Here is a 25,910-nt window from a genome sequence, read left to right as displayed (position 1 = left end):
GAGTGTATATAAAGGTTACACACTCTTGACCCCTGCACTCTGTACGTTATGCGCTCTTGAGCCTTGCACTCTGTTTGGTACTTATACCTGTTTGCTGCACTCTGCAGGTTTACGTACTAGTGACCCCTGCACTCTGTACGTTACACACTCCTGACTCCTGAACTCTGTATGTTACACACTCCTGACTCCTGAACTCTGTATGTTACACACTCCTGACTCCTGAACTCTGTATGTTACGCACTCCTGACTCCTGAACTCTGTATGTTACACACTCCTGACTCCTGCACTCTGTATGTTACACACTCCTGACTCCTGCACTCTGTATGTTACGCACTCCTGACTCCTGAACTCTGTATGTTACACACTCCTGACTCCTGCACTCTGTATGTTACACACTCCTGACTCCTGCACTCTGTATGCTACACACTCCTGACCCTTGAACTCTGTATGCTACACACTCCTGACCCCTGAACTCTGTATGTTACACACTCCTGACTCCTGAACTCTGTATGCTACACACTCCTGACCCCTGAACTCTGTATGCTATACACTCCTGACCCCTGAACTCTGTATGTTACTCACTCCTGACCCCTGTACGCTGTACATTACACTTCTGACCCCTGGTGGGGAAACTAGTCATAAGTTATAAAGTTACTGTCATGTTAACTGATACATACTGATCCTGCCACATTTTACCTGGAGATCTACACTTCAGTGACCCTGAAAAAGGCAATTTTTTGCCAGGTATCCTCACCAGTAAAAACCTTTTCCTCGTTGGTGACTTGCAGTGTTGAAATAAGTTTGACCAATTTACTGATCGCCAGACAGTTAGCATTTCCAGTAGAGGTCAGCAATGGCAGCCTCTGTGTTTTGTTTATTACAGACTCTTTTTAAATATCAGTTTTTGGTTTAAGTTGCCATATATATTCTTAGGCTTCATGCACACTGTATTCTACTGCCACTTTTTTCACTGTAAAAAGTAGCGTTTTCGCATGCATGTTCACACATCTGCCATTAATATATTCTATTGACCGAAATTCTTCCCATTACAATGTAGTAACGCAGGAACGGGCCTAAACACGCTTAGCGTTGATGTACGTTTATGCGCCTTTATGTGCTTTAGAGAGCTTTTTATGCTCAAAAGCCCCTCTCCTGAGCGCACAAGCGATGGCTTTTTTTTTCTGCCTCTAAACGCCACTGCCTCTAAATGCTTATAAACTCCTATGTGTGCATGGACAGATAAGTTAATATGAAGAGGCGTTTGGAGGCAGAAAAAAAAAGCTCAAGCGCTTGTAAAAGCAGCATTTTTTAGCTACAGTAAAGTGTGCATGCTTTTCCACAATGAATATTTATAATGGAAATATAGTTATACACAAATGTATTTTTGATTACCCTTCTCATTTCACTACAGAATTTTAGATGACAAGAAATGCACCCTAACTAAAATGGCACATGATGAAAAGAAATTCAGTTGTAATATAACAGATCTGATGCCCGACATCACTGATGATCCTTTTAAAGTAGAAGTGCAAAATGATATCACTAAAGAGGTCTTGGCCGAGATTCCGAAATTTACAACAACTTGCCACAGTAAGTACAACTTATTTGTATGTATATTGAACTAGAATATGGAGAGCTCAAACACACAGGCGCTTTATAGAGAAGCTTATCCATTCTTGTGGCTTCCATACTGCTGCGCTTCAGTCATCTTGGCAGTGGGACCTAGGGTCACACCTTAGCGCTTTTTCAGCCCACGTTCAAATTAATGGGCTGCTGTGCCTGCGTTTGCATGCACCTTTTAAAAAATGCAGCCGCAGGGAAATGGCATGGTCTTTTTGACCATGCCATTTCCCTGCGGTTCCCACATCCACAAGCGCCCTGTGTTTTTACATGCTTTGGTGTGCCACTCAAAATGAATGGCAGCCCCGCGCATCTCCTAAGAGCAGTGCATTTTCACTGCGGGTGATTGTGGTTGAGGGAATCGCTGTGATTCCCTGACCCTAAGGCCGCGTACACACGGGCGGATTGTCTGCCCAACTAAGTTCGTCAGACAATCCGACAGACAGTCCGTTCAAAATTTGCATGAACGGACTTGACCACACACGATGAGCAGACAGTCCGCTGAAAGCGTGCGCGATGACGTGTACAGCACGTACGACGGGACTAGAAAAACGACGTCCTATACACTGCAATGCAACCTTCGGCCGTGTAAATCCTTTCTGAGCATGCGCCATACTTAGTCCGTCCAACTTGCCTACACACGAGCGGACTGTCCGCTGAAACCAAGTTTGGACGGACAAAACCAAGTTTGAACGGACAAAATTTCGGAAATTCCGTAAGACTTTGTTCGTCAGACAGTCCGCTGAAAAAGTCCGCTGAAGCCCACACACGAGCGGATTGTCCGCTGAAACACGGTTCAGCGGACTAAGTTGGACAGACAATCCGCCCGTGTGTACGCGGCCTCAGCCACACACAGAGGTGTGAACCAAGCCTTAGCCCTTGTACACACGGTCGGAGAATCTGTCGGAATGAGTCTTATCGGACCGTGTCGTCAGATAATCCGACTGTGTGTGGTATGCATCGGACTGATTCCGTTCGAATCTCCGTCCGACCCAATTTTCCAACATGTTGGAAAGATTTCCCGACCAACTGGGCCGGACGGACCTAATCCGATCATGTGTAGAGCATTTTCATCGGACCAAGTGCCACGCATGCTCAGATCAAATTCCTACATCAAAGCTATTGGCTACTAGCCTGAATATAGTTCCATCGTAACGAAATTACATCATCACGTTCTGAAAGATCGGATTTTTCGCCAACTTGGCCCGACCGTGTGTATGCAACAGTTTCGGACACAATCCGTCGGACTAAATCCGACGGGCAAAATCCGACGGATTTGGTTGGCAAAATCCGACGGATTTGGTTGGCAAAATCTCCGACCGTGTGTACGTGGGCTAAGAAGGGACCAATGCACTTGTAACACTTGTACAGAAGCTGCCAGTGCTCCAGCAGTACAGCGCCCACAGTGCAGATAGTGTGCACTGTAGAGCTCTCTGTTTGCCAAAAATGCATGAACTGACCTAACACAGTGCCTTAATGCAGAAAAACGCACTGACTGACCTTCACATATACCCACACACAAATGTTGCGCATTTATAAATGAATGATGTAAAATTTAAATGTATGAACATGTATTTTTTTTTTTTAGCTCTTTTGTAATCAGCATAATATGATTTAGAAAAAAGAAAGAACTTCAGTAAGGGCCAGTTCACACCACAGAAACGCAGTCCGGATGCGTTCCAGGTGCTTTTCTGCATGCGTGTTTTTGATGCGTTCCAGTGCGTTTTTGATGCATTTTTAGTGCAGTTTTGATGCTGTCCAGTGCTCCCCCCTCTTTTTTCTTAATCTTAAATAAGGACAGGTGTGTTGCAGTGCATTTTTGGTGCATTTAGGTGCGTTCCGGTGCCTTTTTTATGTGTTTTAGAGCGTTCCAGTACAGTCCAGTGCAGAAAAAAATGCAGCATGTTCTACTTTTTTTTTCTGGAACGCACTGGAAATGACCGCACTGGTGTGAACTATTCCATTGAAAACCATATAACCTACTTTCCATGCTTTTTTGATGCAGAAAAAACACTGGACTGCATGTGGTGGGAACTGGCCCTTAACTTAAGCAAAGAAATTCTTAAAGTGATTCTTGGCCACCGTACACACGGTCGGACATTCCGACAAAAAAATCCGTCTGATTTTTATCGATGGATTTTGTCCAAAACTGGTGTTGCATACACACGGTCAGACAAAGTTTTCGGAAAATCAGATCATTCAGAACGTGATGATGTTCATTTGTTAAGACGGGACTACGTTGTGGCTAGTAGCCAATAGCTTTGGTCTCGTAATTTGATCTGATCATGCGTGGCACTTTGTCCGATCGTAATTCTCTACAAACTTTTGTTGTCGGAAAATTTGAGGTCCTGCTCTCAAATTTTTTACGTCAGAAGTTCCAACGGAAAAAGTCCGATAGAGCCCACACACGATCGGATTTTCCGACAATATAATCCGATCGGACCTTTTCGGTCGGAATTTCCGACCGTGTGTACAGGGGCTAAGGCATCGGCGGTAAAACTGTGTTATTTTTAGCCCCGCTTTACCGCTGTTTTAGCGGCCGTGAAAGGGTAAAAAAACACAGCAAAGCGCTGCTGCAGGAGTGCTTTGCCAGCAGTATAGCTGCGCTGGCCCATTTTTTTTCATTGGGCAGGAGCGGTAAAGGAGCGTACACACTGCTCCTTCACCACTCCAAATATGCTGCTAGCAGGACTTTTTTTACCGTCCTGCTAGCACACCGCTCCAGTGTGAAAGCCCTCGGGGCTTCTTATTGGAGAGACAGCAGCGGCTGTTTCAGTTCGGTTTGCAGGCGCTATTTTTAGCGCAATAGCGCCTGCAAAACGACCCAGTGTGGAAGGGGTCTAAAGGTTGGAATTTAAAAAAAGCAAAAAAAACAAACAAACATGGTATATTTACCTGCTCTGTGCAAATCCAAGCCTCTTTTTTTGGGTCCTCCACCAGCAGGACTGGCTACTCCCTCCTGTTGAGTGCCCCCAATTACAAGCCTCTTGCTATGGGGGCATGAAACAGGAGGGAGGAGCCAGGCTCGCTGGTGGAGGACCCAAAAAAAGAGGATTGGAGCAAAAGGAGGGCTCTGATGGGTCCCCATCAGAGCCCTCCTTTTGTATCAGATTCCCCATCAGTGTCCTCCCTTACATTGAGTCCTCCTTACCTCAGGGTCCTTATCCAAGTTGTCTTTTACATCAGGATCACCATCAGAGTCTCCCCTTACAATGGGGGCCCCATCAGAGTCCTTCCTTAACCACTTCAGCTCCGGAAGGTTTTACCCCCTTCCTGACCAGGCCATTTTTTATGATACGGCACTGCATTGCTTTAACTGACAATTGCGCGTGCAATGTTGTACCCAAATAAAATGTATGTCCTTTTTTTCCCACAAATAGAACATTCTTTTGGTGGTATTTGATTACATCTGCGGTTTTATTCTTTGTGCTATAAACAAAAGACCGACAATTTTGAAAAAAATAAAAATAATATTTTTACTTTCTGCTGTAAAGCATACCCAATAAAAAAATTTAAAATCGCATTTCTTCATCAGTTTAGGCCAATATGTATTCTGGTACATATTTTTGGTTAAAAAAATCCCAATAAGTGTATATTAATTGGTTTGTGCAAAAGTTATAGCGTCTACAAACTATGGGATATTTTTATGGACTTTTAATTATTTGTTATTGTTTTTACTAGTAATGGTGGCGATCAGCAATTTTTTGCGGGACTGCAACATTGCAGCGGACAAATCTGACACTAATGCCGCGTACACACGACAGGACTTAAGTCCGGCAGACTTTCGACGGAGTTCTGACGGAGTTCTGACAGAGTTCTGACAGACTTTCCGAATGAACGGACTTGGCCACACACAATCACACCAAAGTCCGACGGATTCGAACGTGATGACGTACGACTGGACTCGAATAAGGAAGTTCATAGCCAGTAGCCAATAGCTGCCCTAGCGTCGGTTTTAGTCCGTCAGACTAGCACACACACAAGCGGATTTCTGGGTCCGGCAGAGTTCTGGCGGAAAAATTTGAAGCATGTTCCATTTCTAAAGTCTGTCAGACTTTTGTGAATCAAAAGTCCGTTGCAGCCCACACATGATCGAATAGTCTGCCGGAATCATTCCGTCAGACTTTTGATGTTGAAAAGTCCGGTCGTGTGTACGGGGCATTAGTGACACTTTTTGGGGAGCAGTGACACCAATACAGTGATCAGTATTGATACAGTGATACAGTGATCAGTGTTAAAAAAATGCACTGTCACTATATAAATGAGACTGGCAGGGAAGGGGTTAACACCCGGGCGATCAAGGGGTTAATTATACTCCTAGGGAATGCTTTCTAACTGTGGGGGGGAGTGAATGCACTGGAGGAAACTGCTTACCAGAAACACAAGATCTCTCTTTTACTCCTTGACAGAATGGCTGTTCTGCCTTTTTTCAGAATGATTGGTGGGTCCTCCGAACGATTGGCTCCCGCTGTGTCCAATCACAGCAGGACTGGCGCTCTGGCGGTGCACACGTGTGCCCCAGATTGCATGCACAAAAATCACGTACAGATACATGATTTTGCACAGCCAGGCCGCCCTGCCTCAGTATATATGTGGTGGGCGGTCCAGAAGTGATTAAAATAAAACTATAGGCAAAACTTTTTTTTTCATTTTGGATAGAGCAAGGGTTATAACCCCTGTCAGTTTTTTTTGCCATCTATGCCCCATTCAGAAGATTGGGGATAGGTGGTAAGGCATGAGGAGTGAGTCCGAAGGGGGACCAACCAACATGAGGTGTAGGCCTGCACCTCAACTTAATGCAGATAATAGCGCAGCAGTTGAAGGGAATGTGGGAGCCCCCAGTGTAACTGGGAAGTCCACAGAGATCAGTTCAGCCAGTTAGGTTCTCCCTCGGGGGGGGGGGGGGGGGGTAGGAAGGATGCAGGGCCTGACCAGAGGAGCCTCCCCTGGGGCCAATGCGCACTTTACAAAGGACACGATCGTGGCATTTCTGAAGGGATCATGCCATGACTGGCAGCTCCCGCTAACAGTAGCCACTTCATATCAATCTATTATGATTATTTTTTATTATGGCTGGATTTAGACTTTAAGGAACGTGTCAACCCAGAATTTCATATTACTAATATGTGCCAGCTGTACCATGTACTTATATGAAAAAGTATCCTGTACTCTTTGTATTGCTTCCTTTGCGTGAAATACCTGGTGATCCTGCCAGTCACTCAGCTAGTTTTCCTCCAATGATCACACTTGTGCTGACATGTTCCCATTGCACAGCCATTCACTGGGACGACCAGTGTGCTGCTGCTTCTTCTCCCCCAGCTCTCTAAGATTCTTATACAGCTGAGAACAGAGGGAATGTGATCACTTATAAAAAAGGGGAAAAAGGGTAATTATAATGTTTTTTATATACACAATTGTTTTGCCTTTCATTTCTATTTTAAACTAAATGGGTTGTTTTACAAGGTTGGGGTTTACATATGTAGCACCGCCTCCTGAAGAGCATGCGCTATGTGTTTTTCAAAGTTAAAGTTACACCTGAACTGCAGTTTGGTTTGGGTACAATTGTCTAAATTTAGACTTCAGCATCAATCTGACTGGGCTATGAGATGTTCAGCCTGGCCACAGGGGGCACTGTCTCTTCTGGCAGGCATGGAACTATGGCCTGGTCAGGTGCTTAAATTACTCTCTCTCTGAGCCGCCCAGTGGGAGTGACGCTATTGCTGTGCTTTCTGGGAGAGGGTATTTAAGATGCGGACGTCACGTGGTTCAGGGTTCCGGTCCAGAAGGATGTACTGACTTCATGGTCCTGGTCCTCCTGACCAGCCCCCAGGAAGGCTATGGCCTGGAGTGCGGATCCACCCGATCTTGTTGTCTCTGGGCTGGCTAGCCTGAGGCAAGGAAACTAAAGAAGGATTCTGAGGTGTTTGGGAGAGACCCAGTGACTTTATGCTATCCAGGGGAGGACTCTTCAGAAGAAGGCCACGTACGGGTTGGTTTCTTAGTAAGAGCCTGGAGGAGCTGAAGTACCCAAGAGAATCCGGTCTCGTGGATATCGCCAATCTGGCTGAAAGATCCAGGTATCCCACGAGTGTTCTTCAAGTTTAGTTTTCCTACATGTTCTACAACAACATTTGTGGCAGAGACACATCTTGTATGTTCTACAACAGGCTTTCTCAACCTTTTCAACACAGAGGGACCCTGGAAATAGTTCTCTGGTCTCGAGGAACCCCTGCTAAAAATGTACAACTCATGATACATTAGTGTGATGGTCAGTGAGAGGAATGGTCCTTACACTTGTGGTCATTGGGAAGAGTTACCTCCTTACAGATAGCTAAAAGGATCAATTGTGTCAGTGGGAACTTATCTGAAAGGCAGAAATTGCCCAATACTGAAGGAACCCCTAGCAACCTCTGGAGGAACCCTAGGGTTCCACGGAACCCTGGTTGAGAATCACTGTTCTACAACAACGTCTGTGGCAGAGACTTGTTCCTGAGTAAGCACCTTGTTGGCTGCTAGGCCTTGTGAGAGAGGGACTGTCCAACTTGAGTGATCATCCAGTTGCGAATGGCTATTCTGTGGATGCAGTCAAAGTAAGCAAGTTCTTCAATACTAACTTTGACACTAAGAGTACCTGAACTTCCTTTCCAACCCTCTGATCCCATTCTAAAGAGACTGTTCATTGTCTACGTTTTTGCAAATAAAATCCATTCAAGTGGATCTGTTGTCAGTCTCTTGAGTTACTGGGCCATCTGTCACGGGACACCCCTAGATGTGACGTGAGGAGAAAAGAAGGTAACAGTAAGCCCAATCTAACCAGCAGCTCCTTCAGGGGTTTGTGCTACACATATATTTTAAATAATACTTGTGTGAGGCTTTAGTACTTTCTGGGTTGCTGGTCTGAAACAAACATGCAGCCATTTAAGTAAGTTAGAATGGCATACTTGTTCTAGGAAAGTGATTTAGAAAGTCCGGAATTTACTAAATGAGCATGACAGTCAGGCAACTTGTATTTTTGAAGATGAGATCAGCAATGGATACCCACATACGCCTTCAGTCCACATTATCTTTAACATCATCATTTATAAACTGATGAAATCTTTTTGCTCAGTTTCAGTTTGTGCTGTATATATGGGCAAAGCATAGTATAGAAGTAAATATATGATCATTACTTTTATTATTGTTATTGCTGTTCCTTGTACAGTCAAGCTGGATCCACCTGTCAACCTTTCATACAAGATCAATGGAACTATATATACATTAATGTGGAATGGTTATGAAGATTATTATGAAGATGCCAATTTAGATTATGAATTACAGTTGAAGAGGCATACATCAACCTGGAAGGTAACATTTTGCAATCTGTTAATGGCTATAACAGATACATATTTACTACAGTAAAAGTGTCATATAAATGTGTTCAACTGTGTGCAAAATAATGCAGATTCTAACAAGATTACCAGAAAACAAATATGATACAAAAGGACGACACACATCAGGAAAACGGACCATCTGTCAGTTAGAAAAGTCTATGTAGAAAGTACAGCCATGGCCAAGAGTTTGGGGAATGACACAAATATAAATTTTTACAAAGTCTGCTGCCTTAGATTTTATGATGGCAATTTCTAAATAATCCAGAATGTTATGAAGAGTGATCAGATGAATTGCAATTCATTTCAAAGTTCCTCTGCCATGAAAATGAACTTAGTCCCATAGATAAAACATTTCCACTGCTTTAGAGGAGAAGGCTTCAAGAAGCCTGAGAAAGTCCAGCAAGCACCAGGACCATCTCCTACAGTTGATTTAGTTGTGGGATCAGGGCACCACCAGTGCAGAGCTTGCTCAGGAATAGCAGCAGGCAGGTGTGAGTATATCTGCACACACAGTGAGGTAAAGACTTTTGGAGGTTGGCCTGGTGTCAAGAAGGGCAGTAAAGAAGCCATTTCTCTCCAGGAAAAACATCAGGGACAGACTGGTATTCTGGAAAAGGTACAGGGATTGGACGGCTGAGGACTGGGGTAAAGTCATTTTCTCTGATGAATCCCCCTTTCCGATTGTTTAGGGCATCTGGAAAAAAAACCTTGTATAGAGAGGAAAAGGCCTCAGCCATCAGCCCTGTGTCATGCCAATAAAGAATGGTACAAAAAACATCCTCTGAGAGCAACTTCTCCCAACCATCCAACAAGAGTTTGGTGAGGAACAATGCCTTTGCCGGCATGATGGAGCACCTTGCCATAAGGCAAAAGTGATAACTTAAGTGGCTTGAAGAACAAAGCATTGACATTTTGGGTCCATGGCCAGGAAACTCCCCAGACCATAATCCCATTGGGAACTTGTGGTGAATCCTCAAGAGGCAGGTGAACAAAAAAAAGTCCCACAAATTCTGACAAACTCCAAGCATTAATTATACAAGAGTGGGCTGCCATCAGTCAGGATGTGACCCAGAAGTTGATTGACAGCGTGCCAGGGCGACTTGCAGAGGTCTTGAAAAAGAAGGGTCAACACTGCAAATATTGACTCTTTGCATAAACTTATTGTAATTGTCAATAAAAGCCTTTGAGACTTATGAAATGCTTAAAATTATTCTTCAGTATACCATAGTAACATCTGACAAGAATATCTAAAAACACTGAATCACTAAACTGTGAAAATTATTATTTGTGTTATTCTCAAAACATTTGGCCACGGCTGTATGTATGTGTTTGCGCCACTGTATCTCCTGTTATAACTATCCAATGAGTGTGGACAGTCAGAGCTTGCTATCTCAGGTGAGACTGCTTTTGCAAAACAGTGTACCCCTATGTGCTGCAGAGGCAGATTAAAGTGGTTTTAAAGGTGTAAGGTTTGCAGCCTCCCTAATACTTACCTGAGCCCCATCTCAAAACAGTGATGTGCACAAGAGTCTCGGCTCTCTAGGGACTCTCCCTCCTCACTTTTGTATCCTCCCTTATACCCCAATGCAGTGGTGGCATGTCCATACGGGCCGCCACTGCATTGGGGTATAAGGGAGGATACCCCCTAATCCATGTGTCTGGCCTCTAATCTAACCAAGCAGGGCACTGAAAACATGAATTCCAATGTTTTTTTGTTTTTTTTAGAAGCACGTGATTAGAGCGAGAGGCTCTTATTGGCTTCAAAAAAGGGTGGGTTTGGGGTGCAGAGCACTGCGCCCTGAGCCCACCAAGTTATGTGGCAATAGCAAATTAATATTCGCTATTGTCTTCCTTATCCTTCCCGACCAATCAGGAAGCGGGTTCTGCAGGGGAAGCTGCCATGATGCCGAGGAGGAGACGCGGGGTGAAGCCGACGAAGGGGTAGTGCGGGGCTGGTGGGCTGACGATCAAGCAACGGGGGGTAGGGGGGTGCTACCAACTGGGGGGTTGCCGCCCCCCCAAAACATGGAGCACCAGCCACCAATAGGATGAAAGCTCTTTCATCTCCTGCAACACCTCCCATATCCGAATAGAGCTCTTCCATATAATGTATCCTTCCTTATACTGTAACAGATGGTAAGCTCTTCCACCTTCTGTAACTCACCTCCCTTACGCTAGTAGCTTGTAAGCGTTTTGACTTTTCGTATCCCCCCTTACACCCTGATAGACTGTAAGCTTATCCAACTTCTGTATCCTCCTTTATATGCTAATAGATTATAAATTCTTCCACCTTTTAAATCCTCCCTTATACCTTAATAGACTGTAAGCTCTTCTAACGTCTCTATTGCCCCTACACTGTAATAGATTGTAAACTCTTTTGCTTTCTGTATAAGCCCTTATATCCTAATAAATTGTATGATTTTCCACCTTCTGCATTCTCCTATATATTCCAATGGATTGTAAGCTCTTCTACCTTCTATAACACCTTACATATCCAATTTAGAGATGCTCCCGATGTTCAACTCGAACATTGGATGTTCGCCAGTTCGGTGAACACTGAGCATTATGGGGCATTTGCAGGAAATTCAAGCGCCGCGGAATGGCCCATAATGCACTTCGAGATCACAGTGCATTGACGTCTGATGATCTGACCTGCATGCTTTGGCCAATCACTGTGAACTCTGCGGCGAGAGCCATTGTTGGCCAAGGGCAGGGTGCTTTTAGCCAATCATGACTCATGGGGCTAATTCCACGCCCTACACTATATAAGGCTGCTTACACAGCGGCCAAATGTAGTGCTGGAGTGGACAGAGCTAGAGCTAACTTGAGCTAGATTAGGCAGTTAGTGGCTTTCCAGCAGTGTATTCAGTGTAGACTATATATACAGTCAGTGCGGGCAGTGTATTAATATATATATATATACATACACAGTATCTCACGAAAGTGAGTACACTCCTCACATTTTTGTAAATATTTTATTATATCTTTTCATGTGACAACATTGAAGAAATTACATTTTGCTACAATGTAAATTAGTGAGTGTACAGCTTATGTAACAGTGTAAATTTGCTGTTCACTCAAAACAATTCAACACACAGCCATTAATGTCTAAACCACTGACAACAAAAGTGATTACATCCCAAGTGAAAATGTCCAAATTGGTGTCTATATTTGTGTTATTTTGTGTTATTTTCCAGCAATCCCTTTTGGGTATGGAGTTCTCCAGAGCTTCATAGGTTGCCACTGGAGTCCTCTTCCACCCCTCCATGATGACATCATGTAGCTGGAGGATGTTAGAGACCTTGCACTCCTCCATCTTCCGTTTTGAGGATGCCACACAGATGCTCAATAGGGTTTAGATCTAGAGACATGCTTGGCCAGTCCATCACCTTTACTCTAACTTTCTTTAGCAAGGCAGTGGTCACCTTGGAGGTGTGTTTGGGGTCATTATCATGTTGGAATACTGCCCTGCGGTCCAGTCTCTGAAGGGAGGGGATCATGCACTGCTTCTGTATGTCACAATGCATGTTGGCATTCATGGTTCCCTCAATGAACTGTAACTCCCCAGTGCCAACAGCATTCATGCAGCCCCAGACCATGACACTCCCACCACCATGCTTGACTGTAGGCAAGACACCCTTTATGCAGATAGCATTCCTGTGGGGCCTCCAAACACACAGGAAGAAGAGATGGAGGAGGAGGATTGTGTCAGCATGGATGTGGAGGATAATACGCAGCAGTCTCAAAGGGATCATTGTCGGTCCCCAGAAACCCAAAGAGTCGTACGTGGCTGGGGGGAGGTAGTGTGTGACAATGTCATCTGCAGTGATCCAGGATGCCTCTGCAAACTTACACTGCATGTGCTCCCTGATTTTGCAAAGCCTGCAAAAGGACCCTAGGATTTCTGGTATCGAGGAGAGGGATCATTACTGGCTGGCAACCCTTCTTGAACCATGTTAAAAGGATAAAGTTGCAGAATTCATCCCACCTTTGCAGAGAGATCAGAGGATGAAACATCTTCAGAAGGCCTTGAAGAAAAGTTTGTGTAACGCCTTTCCAGACCCTGGGAGGTTACCATTTCCTGGTGCTGGAAAATGTGTTTCTGAGGCTTTGTTCGGTCAGAGGAAGAGAAGTGGAGAAGGTGGCTGGCTGACCAATACTTTTAAACAATTTTTCAGTCCTCTGCACCAAGGGCTGATCGGTTCAAGCAACCATCGCCAAGGTCTGCATTATATGGTGCAGGAATATCTAGGGGCAAGAGGAGACTTGGAGACCTTTCCAACAGAGCATCCACTGGGTTACTGGATCTTGAAGATAGACCACTGGCCATAACTTTCTCAATATGCAATCGAGCTACTGGCCTGTCCTGCATCCAGTGTGCTTTCTGAATGGACATTCAGTGCTGCAGGAGGGTTTGTAATGGATCAAAGAGTGCTCCTGTCCACAGACTCCGTTAATAGGCTCACATTTATAAAAAATGAATCAGTCCTGGATCAGCAGCTATCAAGCCCCTGATGCTGATGCAACTGTTTGAATTTGCTAGGGATGTGGGATCCCTTGAAGACTGCCTATGCTGCCTATCCTATTCCTCCTGAATCTTGATGCTAGCTTCCAACAATATTTTTGGTTTAGGGCACCACCAACACTCAAGGCCCAATTTTTCTGTCCCTATTTAACAGGGGCATGTCATATCAATTTTTGAACACATTTTTAACAGCAGGGCCCGTTCCTGCACCCAACAAGAGTAACTGTGAGGGGTTACAGTGTTCTGGCACCATCAACACCCAAGGCCCAATTCTTCTGCAGAGTATATAGTGAAATCTGTATAATATGTATACTGCAATTCAGAGTATATAGTGCAGTCCGTATAGTGTGTATATATATATATATATATATATATATATATATATATATATACTGCAGTTCAGAGTATATAGTGCAGTCATTGTAGTATATATAATACAGTGCAGGGTATATAGTGCAGTGTACAATATATAATATAGTGTATTGAATTAGTTAAGGGGAACCCTATGACAGAATAAAAAAAATGGCACAATAAACAGTTTTTGTCAATTCCTTTATTAAAAAAAGAAGAAAAAAGTGGCCCACAAGTTCCATCCATCTTCAATCACGCTGCCCGACGGATCCAACAAATAGAAGAAAAAACCCCAGCCTCGATGGGAGGCGCCACGCCGACTCCTGTCTCTTGGCTGTGACAGCTGATATATAAGCAAGGGCGGGACCACGCAGTGACGTAACTGAGTGACCCAGTCCCATCTGACGCCATGTGCCGTCAGAGGGGGGCTGGGTCATCCTGTTACATCAGTGGAGTATTTTCGTTCTTTTTTTCTATTTTTCGGGTCCGTCGGGTGGCATGATTGACAATGGATGTACATCACAGGACTTTTTTTTTTTTTTAATAAAGGAATTGTCAAGAACTGTGTATTGTGGTTTTAGCTTTTTGAGACTTTTTTTGGTAAATAGGTAGGGGTACAATGTACCCCATACCCATTCACATAGGGATGGCGGGATCTGGGGGCCTGTTAAAGGGGGCTTCCAGATTCCGACAAGCCCCCCAACCGCAGACCCCCACAACCAATTGCCAGGGTTGTGGGGATGAGGCCCTTGTCCCCATCAACATGGGGACCAAGTGCTTTGAGGGGACCATGTTTAGGGCATGTGGCCTGGTATGGTTCAGGAGGGGGGCGCACGCTTACCCCACCATCCTGTCCTCCAGGCTGCATGCTCAGATCAGGGTCTGGTATGGATTTTGAGGGGATCCCACACCAATTTTATTTTTTCATTTTGAGGTGGAGTGCCCCCAAAGGGTCTCGTATGGACTGGGGGGAGGGGGTGCCCATGCCGGCAACACATTACATCTGCAAGCAAGTTTGAATAAAAATTTTTCCTTTAGAAAAAGATGTGCCGCTTTACAGGCAGACTAAGGGGACCCCCCAAGCACAATATTTAAAGGAATATTTAATTTATATTTTTTCACTTTAAGCATTATTTAAGCATTATTAAAATCACTGCTCCTGAAAAAACTGTAGCTTTAACAATGTTTTTTGCATTGATACATTTATCCGAGGGCAGGACCCAGGTCCCCCAAAAATTTTTGGGCAATAACTTGCATATAAGCCTTTAAAATGAGCACTTTTGATTTTTCATGTTCAGGCTGCATTGATGGGCAATTGTGAGGCTACAGATGGGTATTGATAAAGCTGCATTGATGGGCAATTGTGAGGCTGTAGATGGCATTGATCAGGCTGCAGATGGCATTGATCAGGCTGCATTGATGGGCAATTGTGAGGCTACAGATATGCATTGATCAGGCTGCATTGATGGGCAATTGTGAGGCTGTAGATGGCATTGATCAGGCTGCATTGATGGGCAATTGTGAGGTTGTAGATGGGCATTGATCAGGGTGCATTAATGGGCAATTGTGAGGCTGCAGATGTGCATTGATCAAGCTGCATTGATGGGCAATTGTGAGGCTGTAGATGGGCATTGACAAGGCTGCGTTGATGGGCAATTGTGAGGCTGCAGATGGGTATTGATCAGGCTGCATTGATGGGCAAGTGTGAGGGTGTAGATGGGCATTGATCAGGCTGCATTGATGGGCAATTGTGAGGCTGCAGGTGGTTATTGATCAAGCTGCATTGATGGGCAATTGTGAGGCAGTAGATGGGCATTGATCAGGCTGCATTGATGGGCAATTCTGAGGCTGCAGATGAGTATTGATCAAGATGCATTGATGGGCAATTGTGAGGTTGTAGATGGTATTGATCAAGCTGCAGATGGCATTGATCAGGCTGCATTGATGGGCAATTGTGAGGCTGTAGATGGCATTGATCAGGCTGCATTGATTGGCAATTGTGAGGTTGTAGAGGGGCATTGATCAGGCTGCATTGATGGGCAATTGTGAGGTTGCAGATGTGCATTGATCAGGCTGCATTGATGGTCAGTTGTGAGGCTACAGGTATGCATTGATCAGGCTGCATTGATGGGCAATTGTGAGGCTGTAGATGGCATTGATCAGGCTGCATTGATGGGCAATTGTGAGGTTGTAGTTGGGCATTGATCAGGGTGCATTGATGGGCAATTGTGAGGCTGCAGATGTGCATTGATCAAGCTGCATTGATGGGCTATTGTGAGGCTGCAGATGTGCATTGATAAAGCTGCATTGATGGGCAATTGTGAGGCTGCAGATGGGTATTGATCAGGCTGCATTGATGGGCAATTGTGAGGCTGTAGATGGGCATTGATCAGGCTGCATTGATGGGCAATTGTGAGGCTGCAGATGGGTATTGATCAAGCTGCATTGATGGGCAATTGTGTGGCTACAGGTATGCATTGATCAGGCTGCATTGATGGGCAATTGTGAGGTTGTAGATGGGCATTGATCAGGCTGCATTGATGGGCAATTGTGAGGTTGTAGATGGGCATTGATCAGGGTGCATTGATGGGCAATTGTGAGGCTGCAGATGTGCATTGATCAAGCTGCATTGATGGGCAATTGTGAGGCTGCAGATGGGTATTGATCAGGCTGCATTGATGGGCAATTGTGAGGCTGTAGATAGGCATTGATCAGGCTGCATTGATTGGCAATTGTGAGGCTGCAGATGGGTATTGATCAAGCTGCATTGATGGGCAATTGTGAGGCAGTAGATGGGCATTGATCAGGCTGCATTGATGGGCAATTGTGAGGCTGCAGATGGGCATTGATCAGGCTGCATTGATGGGCAATTGTGAGGTTGTAGATGGTATTGATCAGGCTGCATTGATGGGCAATTGTGAGGCTGTAGATGGCATTAATCAGGCTGCATTGATGGGCAATTCTGAGGCTGCAGATGTGCATTGATCAAGCTGCATTGATGGGCAATTGTGAGGCTGCAGATGTGCATTGATAAAGCTGCATTGATGGGCAATTGTGTGCTGCAGATGGGTATTGATCAGGCTGCATTGATGGGCAATTGTGAGGCTGTAGATGGGCATTGATCAGGCTGCATTGATGGGCAATTGTGAGGCCGCAGATGAGTATTGATCAAGCTGCATTGATGGGCAATTGTGAGGCTACAGGTATGCATTGATCAAGCTGCATTGATGGGCAATTGTGAGGTTGTAGATGGGCATTGATCAGGGTGCATTGATGGGCAATTGTGAGGCTGCAGATGTGCATTGATCAAGCTGCATTGATGGGCAATTGTGAGGCTGCAGATGGGTATTGATCAGGCTGCATTGATGGGCAATTGTGAGGCTGTAGATAGGCATTGATCAGGCTGCATTGATGGGCAATTGTGAGGCTGCAGATGGGTATTGATCAAACTGCATTGATGGGCAATTGTGAGGTTGTAGGTGGTATTGATCAAGCTGCAGATGGCATTGATCAGGCTGCATTGATGGGCAATTGTGAGGCTGCAGATGTGTATTGATCAGGCTGCATTGATGGGCAATTGTGAGGCTGTAGATGGAATTGATCAGGCTGCATTGATGGGCAATTGTGAGGTTGTAGATGGGCATTGATCAGGCTGCATTGATGGGCAATTGTGAGGCTGCAGATGTGCATTGATCAGGCTGCATTGATGGTCAGTTGTGAGGCTACAGGTATGCATTGATCAGGCTGCATTGATGGGCAATTGTGAGGCTGTAGATGGCATTGATCAGGCTGCATTGATGGGCAATTGTGAGGTTGTAGATGGGCATTGATCAGGCTGCATTGATGGGCAATTGTGAGGTTGTAGAGGGGCATTGATCAGGGTGCATTGATGGGCAATTGTGAGGCTGCAGATGTGCATTGATAACGCTGCATTGATGGGCAATTGTGAGGCTGCAGATGGGTATTGATCAGGCTGCATTGATGGGCAATTGTGAGGCTGTAGATGGGCATTGATCAGGCTGCATTGATGGGCAATTGTGAGGCTGCAGATGGGTATTGATCAAGCTGCATTGATGGGCAATTGTGAGGCAGTAGATGGGCATTGATCAGGCTGCATTGATGGGCAATTGTGAGGCTGCAGATAGGTATTGATCAAGCTGCAGATGGCATTGATCAGGCTGCATTGATGGGCAATTGGGAGGCTGCAGATGTGCATTGATCAGGCTGCATTGATGGGCAATTGTGAGGCTGTAGATGGAATTGATCAGGCTGCATTGATGAGCAATTGTGAGGCTGTAGATGGGCACTGATCAGGCTGCGTTGATGGGCAATTGTGAGGCTGCAGATGGGTATTGATCAAGCTGCATTGATGGGCAATTGTGAGGCTGTAGATGGCATTGATCAGGCTGCAGATGGCATTGATCAGGCTGCAGATGGGCAATGGTGAGGCTGCATTGATGGGAACTGACCCTTATTTTGCTTCAAAGTTATTTATTTAAAATGTATGTTTTTTTTCCTGAAACTTTCCTCCTGAAATGAAGGTGTGTATTATACGCATATGCCAATAAATACGGTATTTATTCAAAGCCAGAACATACCTGGACATACTGTATATTTAAATTTGAACTGTGATTGTCACTCAGGATTTGGGGCTGTTTTGGGGGTTACTATCCATCTGGTTTTAAATAGCAATCTCCATTTACAAATGTTTTTTATTCTCTTGCTCACTTGCCCATATGTCTGCCAGATTCCAACAGGGGTCCGCTCAGCCTCTGCCTCTGCAAACTGTCACTGTCGACTGCAGTAGGTAAAATGTATGACTGAGCCCATCGCACTTAGAGTTGTCACTTTTTCGTCAAGCCAAACCCAAACACTTTAGAGGTGCAGTCATCTTTTTTTTTTGTAAACACTATAGGATTGTAACAGACCTGGGACACCTTTTGACACTCCAAAGAGAATAGTAATGTGGCGCACATAGTGCCCCCTCACCCTTCTGTCAGGTCCTGTTTCCGAACCACATTCCTGTCTGAATTATGTGTCCCGTTTTCAGGTGGACTGAAACCTGGACACATGATTCCAAACCCGGACTGTTCAGGTGAATCCTGGACAGGTGACAACCCTAATCTCACTGCTTACTTATTTTTGTTTGCTTTATCTTTATTTGAAGTGTCATATAGTGACACTTCATTCATGTCACTGCAAAGCATGTCATTCATGTCACTGCACAGCAACGTAGTGTGTTCACCGGCTGTGTGCTGACATGCAGTGTCATCCAGTGTGCTGCAGAAAATTGTAGAAGCACTAATAAGCTTAGGCCCTACGATTCCTCCTGTACTGAATTGTATTGTACCTGTATGGTCTACTTTATGTTGTAAAGCACTGCGCAAAATATTGACATTATATAATAATAATAATAATATAATACACTATATAATCCCTTACTGTTAAAAAAAGGAGGTATTCTTACTCAAGCAGCAGCCAAGATTTTTAGGGCCAGAGATGCAATTATACATACACCTGCTTTGCCATCTACTGGCTAGAATTGGTATTGCGGCACTAATGTGCATGTACAGTGTACTCCAATGGTTGTCATAGATTAGGCATAGCTCCCAACTAGGGATGAGCTTCGAGTTCGAGTCAAACTCATGTTCGACTCGAACATTGCCTGTTCCCCTGCTCGGCAAACAGTGAACTATTTGGAGCGTTTGTGGCAAATTCGAAAAGCCGCGGAACACCCTGTACAATTCTATGGGAGAAATCTAAAGTGCTAATTTTAAAGGCTAATAAGCAAGTTATTGTCCTAAAAAGTGTTTGGGGACCTGGGTCCTGCCCCAGGGGACATGTATCAATGCAAAAAAAAAGTTATAAAAATGGCAGTTTTTTTCGGGAGCAGTGATTTTAATAATGCTTAAAGTGAAACATTAAAAGTGTAATATTCCTTTAAATTTCGTACCTGGGGGGTGTCTATAGTATGCTTGTGAATGGGGCGCATGTTTCCCATGCTTAGAACTGTCCCTGCACAAAGTGTCATTTTTGCAAGAAAAAAAGTCATTTAAAATCACTCGCGGCTATAATGAATTGTCAGCTCCGTAATACAGAGAACAGTCATTGAAAGTCATTGATAAAAAAAAAAAAGCGTGGAGTTCCCCCAAATTCAATTACCAGGCCCTTCGGGTCTGGTATGGATATTAAGGGTAACCCCGTGTCAGATTAAAAAAAAAATGACGTGCGGTTCCCTCCCAAATATCCATACCAGACCTGAAGAACTCCACGTCAAATAAAAAAAAAAATGGCGTGGAGTTCCTCCTAAAAATCCATACCAGACCTTTTATCCGAGCACGCAACCTGGCAGGCCGCAGGAAAAGAGGGGGGACGAGAGAGTGCCCCCCTCCCTCCTGAACCGTATCAGGCCACATGCCCTCAACATTGGGAGGATGCTTTGGGGGTCTGTGACCCCTCAAAGCACCTTGTCCCCATGTTGATGAGGAAAAAAGGGCCTCATCCCCACAACCCTGGCGAGTGGTTGTGGAGGTCTGCGGGCGGGGGGCTTATCAGAATCTGGAAGCCCCCTTTAACAAGGGGACCCACAGATCCCGGCCTCCCCCCTGTTTGAAATGGTAAGGGGTACTTTTGTACCCCCTTACCATTTCAAACAGGGGGTGTCTGGGGTCCCCTTGTTAAAGGAGGCTTCCAGATTCTGATAAGCCCCCCACCCACAGACCCCCACAACCACCGGCCGGGGTTGTGGGGATGAGGCCCTTGTCCTCATCAACATGTGGACAAGGTGCTTTGAGGGGTCACAGACCCCCAAAGCATCCTCCCAATGTTGAGGGCATGTGGCCTGGTACAGTTCAGGAGGGGGAGAGCGCTCTCTTGTCCTTCCCTCTTTTCCTGTGGCTTGCCAGGTTGCGTGCTCGGATAAAGGGTCTGGTATGGATTTTTAGGGGGAACTCAACGCCATTTGTTTTTAAAATTTGACGTGGAGTTCCCCTTAAAATCCATACCAGACCTGAAGGGTCTGGTATGGATATTTGGGGGAACCCCACGTTATTTTTCTTTTATTTGACGCGGGGTTCCCCTTAATATCCATACCAGACCTGAAGGGCCTGGTAATTGAATTTGGAGGAACCTCACGCTTTTTTTTTTTTGCTTTTTGTTTTTTCAATGACTGTTATCAGTATTACGGGGAGCCACAATTCATTATAGCCGCGAGTAATTTTAAATGACTTTTTTTCCTGCAGAAATGACACTTTGTACAGGGACAGTTCTAAACCTTTACAAACCACTTTGACCTACAGGTAAGCCTAGATTAAGCCTTACCTGTAGGTCCAAGAAATATCTCCTACACGGTTTAGGAGATATTTGCCAAAAGACAGGCACCGCTGTCTACGGCGCATGCGCCATAGACAGCGGCACGCAGGCGCACTGAGCGCGCCGCTGTCAACGGCGATATGCTGCGCGTGGCGGCTCCCGTGCGCATACGTGGGAGTGACATCATCGCGGCTTCGTCGAATGACAGCGGCAGAGCAGCAAGACCCACCGAGAAGATGGATGCTCCAGACTACAGGGGACATCGGTGACTTCGCTGGCTCCTGTGTCAGATAAGTGACACATAATGGACTACTATGCGATGTATAGTAGTCCATTATGCTTTACCTTTGCAGGAAATCAAAGAGGAAGTAAATCCATCAGGTTTTACTTCCTCTTTAAAGGAATATTACACTTTTATTGTTTCACTTTAAGCATTATTAAAATCACTGCTCCCGAAAAACCTGACGGTTTAAAAAAAAAATTGCATTGATCCATGTACCCTGGGGCAGGACCCAGGTCCCCAAACACTTTTGAACTTGCATATTAGCCTTTAAAATTAGCACTTTAGATTTTGAATGTTTGAGTCCCATAGACTTTAATAGGGTTCTAAAGATCACACGAAGTTTAGGTCTGTTCACAGGTTCTGGTGCCAATCGAACCGGGGGGTGTTCGGCTCATTCTTACTCCTAACTGTCCCTGATTGCGAGGGACTGTGCCTGATTTGGAACAAAGTCCCTCTGTCCCTCTTTCCTCCCCATCAGTCCTTTATTTTGGTCTGATCTATATAGTTCTATATAAAATGCACTTTTTATCTATCAAAAAGTGTTTCCCAGTGCTAAACCTTTTATCCAATTTCTAAATTTCTGCATTTGTGAATTTCAAAAGCCAATATAAACGAATAGTAATTGTAAAACAAAAAACTTGTGGGTTTAACTAATCTTTTTTTTTTTTTTATAATTCTCCTTTAAGTTGGCATGGCAGGGGGTGTGTCCTACAACTACATTCATTTGTTTTTCCCAACCGTACCTGGAACGTTTCCCACTTCCTTTGTGGTACTGGAAAAGTGTGAATTCGTCCTTCCCAACTCAGTAACCAGGCACTTCTCAGGATGCCACTTGCCAGCCCTCCTCCGAAGAATCCTCCCCGGTCACTTCCACGAGCTGTGGTGTCCCTCCAAGCCGAGAGCACACCCAGACACTTTGATTTCTCCCTCAGTTACAGCTCCTCGGACCAGCCGGTTCCGAGACTCGGGAATGCACGGATCCCTACCCCAGACCAAGCAGGTCTATGAGGGGCCACTGACAGGAACATGTTGCAGGATGTCAAACACCCTTTGACCGGGACCCCTCAAGGGCTACCCCGGTCCTGGAACCAGAACAGACCACACGGGTCTCACGAACAACTCCGGAACCCTGAACACGTGACCCACACCTATTTAAGTACCCCCTCCCAGACTCCTCAGCGGGCCCCGGCACTCCCGCTGATTTGCTCCGAGAGGGCCGATACCAAAACATCCAACCAGACTCGGTTCTAGCCTGTCATGTGCACCTCACCGTTCACATGACCAGGCAGAACTTCTAAACACAGCCTGGCCAGACTGGTGTTAGGCCTACCTACAATAATTAACCCTCAGAACCTTTATTGTCCTGAGGTCAAAAACTAAATTTACAATGCGTGTGACATTTGATCTCAAATGTCATCCACTACACAAGGAATGCATTGAAGTAAAAAATCCTAAGACACAGCGCGCCCCGATCTCTGTAAAGAGCCGTGGCTGTGGCTCTTTAACCATGTGATCGGCTGTGTCCAATCACAGCCGGTCACATGTAAACATGGAGATGGTGGTAATCGACTCTCCTCACCTCACACTGACAGAGTTTGAGGAGAGGAGAGCAGAACAACGGCATCTCCTAGCAGGTATGTATTGATCATCAGCAGAGGAGGGTAATATGGCGCTTGCTGGGGATTCCAAAAATATATTGTAGTATGATCACAAAATGTTAGTATAAAAGATTGGTCGTCTTTATATAGCCAAAGTATATCGATTTTTGTGTGAGTTTTGGGTATATCCACACACCAGTATCCTCGATGAGAAGTTCAGGGTCTTTGTAGATCATCAAGGTGGTCCGTGAGGGGGATCAGCAGTACAGGCTGTACCCTAAAGAGCTGCCAGTCTTAAAGCAAGAAGTAGCTCTAGGAAACAATGGAATAGAGAAAGAGACGGCGCCCTCTAAGTGCAGCAATAAAGTTGCTCAAATTTATTAAAAATGGTTAAAAAACACTCACATTAAATTAGTGGTGTACAGGCACATCAGGGATGTAATGTTTCATCCGTATGTCCATGGGGGCGACTCCCAGGCTGTAAGGCAAGGTTTCAGGCATCTGACTTTTTGACCAATGGTTTGTGTTTTGGTCTATTCCATGTATTTCCTCGGAATGGTCAGAGCAGTCGGGGTAGTGCTGGTAGCTGTGGTGCCTTTGGTCTGATGTTCAAGGAGTCGGTGTCCTCAGGAGACGGGCTGGGCAAAGCGGCGCTTCGGAGCATGCATGCTCCTTCATCAGGCTTACCTAAAGCCTGATGAAGGAGCATGCATGCTCCGAAGCGCCGCTTTGCCCAGCCCGTCTCCTGAGGACACCGCCTGATGAAGGAGCATGCATGCTCCGAAGCGCCGCTTTGCCCAGCCCGTCTCCTGAGGACACCGACTCCTTGAACATCGGACCAAAGGCACCACAGCTACCAGCACTACCCCAACTGCTCTGACCATTCCGAGGAAATACATGGAATAGACCAAAACACCAACCATCGGTCAAAAAGTCAGATGCCTGAAACCTTGCCTTACAGCCCTGCGAGTCGCCCCCATGGACATACGGATGAAACATTACATCCCTGATGTGCCTGTACACCACTAATTTAATGTGAGTGTTTTTTAACCATTTTTAATAAATTTGAGCAACTTTATTGCTGCACTTAGAGGGTGCCGTCTCTTTCTCTATTCCATGTATTGATCATCAGTGCCCTGATTACAATAAAGCCCCATCAGTGCCAGCAATCTGTGCCCACAAGTGCCAGCAATCAGTGGCTATTAGTAATGTCAGTCAGAACTGGCTATCAGTGCTGCCCATCAGTGCCCATCACTGCTGCCCATCAGTGCTGCCCATCAATGCCCATAAGTGCCGCCTATCTTTGCCCACCAGTACCGCCTATCTTTGCCCACCAGTACCGCCTATCTTTGCCCACCAGAGCCACATATCAGTGCCACCTATCAGTGCCCATAAGTGCGTCATATTTGTGCCTCCTCATCATTTTTTTTTTTTTTTTTTAGGAAAAGATAAAGAAGTGATTAATACCACCAAAGGAAGCTTTATTTGTGTGAAGAAAATTATAAAAATTTCACATGAATACAGTGTAGCATGCAATTGTCATTCAAAGTGTGACAGCGCTGAAAGCTGAAAAATGAGGGTGTAAGTGTCTGGTATTGAGGTGGTTAAACTTTTCACACTCTCATTTCCAGATCATTCAACTAATTACTAAGAAAATCTTCAAGGAGTTTTTTCAGGATTATGGGCTGAACCAGGTAGAAAGATTTCTCCATTAGATGTGAGATATACTGTATTATGTTAACATGTACAGTATTAGGCTACTTTCACACTGGGGCAGGGGGACATCAGCGGTAAAGCGGTGCTAATTTTAGTGGCGCTTTACTGCTGTAATAGTGGTGCTTTACAGCCACTAGTGGGGAGTTTTTAACTCCCGCTAACAGCCGGATAAAGGGTTAAAAACACCAGCAAAGTGCCGCTGCCGAAGCGATTTGCAGGCACTTCAGTAGCGGTGCCCATTGATTCCAATGGCAGGGGCGATTGAGGAGCAGTGTATACACCACTCCGGCACCACCCAAAAGATGCTGCTTGCAGGACTTTTTCTAATGTCCTGCAAGCGCACCGCCCCAGTGTGAAAGCACTCAGGCTCTCACAATGGGGCTGCAGGGGGGGCGTTTTTCAGGCGCTTTACAGGCACTATTTTTAGCCCAAAAGCACCTAAAAAACTCCCCAGTGTGAAAGAGGTCTTAGCCCTTGTCCACACGGTCGGACATTTCAACAACCAAATCCGTTGAATTTTGTCCGACGGATTTTGTCTGACGGATTGTGTCTGAAACTGTTGCATACACACGGTCAGACAAAGTTGTCGGAAAATCCGATCTTTCAGAACGTGATGATGTAATTTTGCTACGATGGGACTAGGTTCAGGCTAGTAGCCAATAGCTTTGATGTAGGAATTTGATCTGAGCATGCGTGGCACTTTGTCCGATCGGAATTCTCTACACATGATCGGAGTATGTCCGATCGGACCAGTTTGTCGGAAAATATTTCCAGCAAGTTGGAAAATTTGGTCCAACGGATATTCCGACGGAAACAGTCCGATGCATACCACACACAGTCGGATTATCCGGCAAAACGGTCCGATAGGACACATTCCGACGGATTCTCCGACCGTGTGTACAAGGGCTAAGACAAAGACTTTGTAACTCTAGTAAGTTCCAATGAAGGCTTAACATTACCATTAATAATAATCAAACTAATAATAAAAATAAAATGAAAACATAATGAAACCTTGTTAACCAAGAGCAATACTAAAAATATGCACCATTCCTGAATGAAAAAACAAGGAGAGGGGCGCCTCTGAGTATATATCATAAAACAATTTATTAAAATAACAATATCCACTCACATGGAGG

General features: G+C 45.1%; 1 protein-coding gene across 1 annotated transcript in view; it reads left to right on the top strand.

Annotated features, from left to right (window-relative positions):
* Window positions 1–25,910, top strand: part of LOC143924690 (cytokine receptor common subunit beta-like) — a 106,600-nt gene that overhangs the window by 49,532 nt on the left and 31,158 nt on the right. Inside the window, exons 5-6 of the mRNA XM_077449103.1 lie at window positions 1,412–1,590; window positions 8,822–8,964. Coding sequence (XP_077305229.1) covers window positions 1,412–1,590; window positions 8,822–8,964 — 322 coding nt within the window. The remainder of the gene's footprint in view (window positions 1–1,411; window positions 1,591–8,821; window positions 8,965–25,910) is intronic.

The sequence above is a fragment of the Lithobates pipiens genome, unplaced genomic scaffold (assembly GCF_037356315.1).
Source record: "Lithobates pipiens isolate NorthernLeopardFrog02 unplaced genomic scaffold, aLitPip1_a1.2 Scaffold_22, whole genome shotgun sequence".
Lineage (NCBI taxonomy): Eukaryota > Metazoa > Chordata > Amphibia > Anura > Ranidae > Lithobates > Lithobates pipiens.
This window is presented reverse-complemented; position numbering and strand designations above follow the sequence as displayed.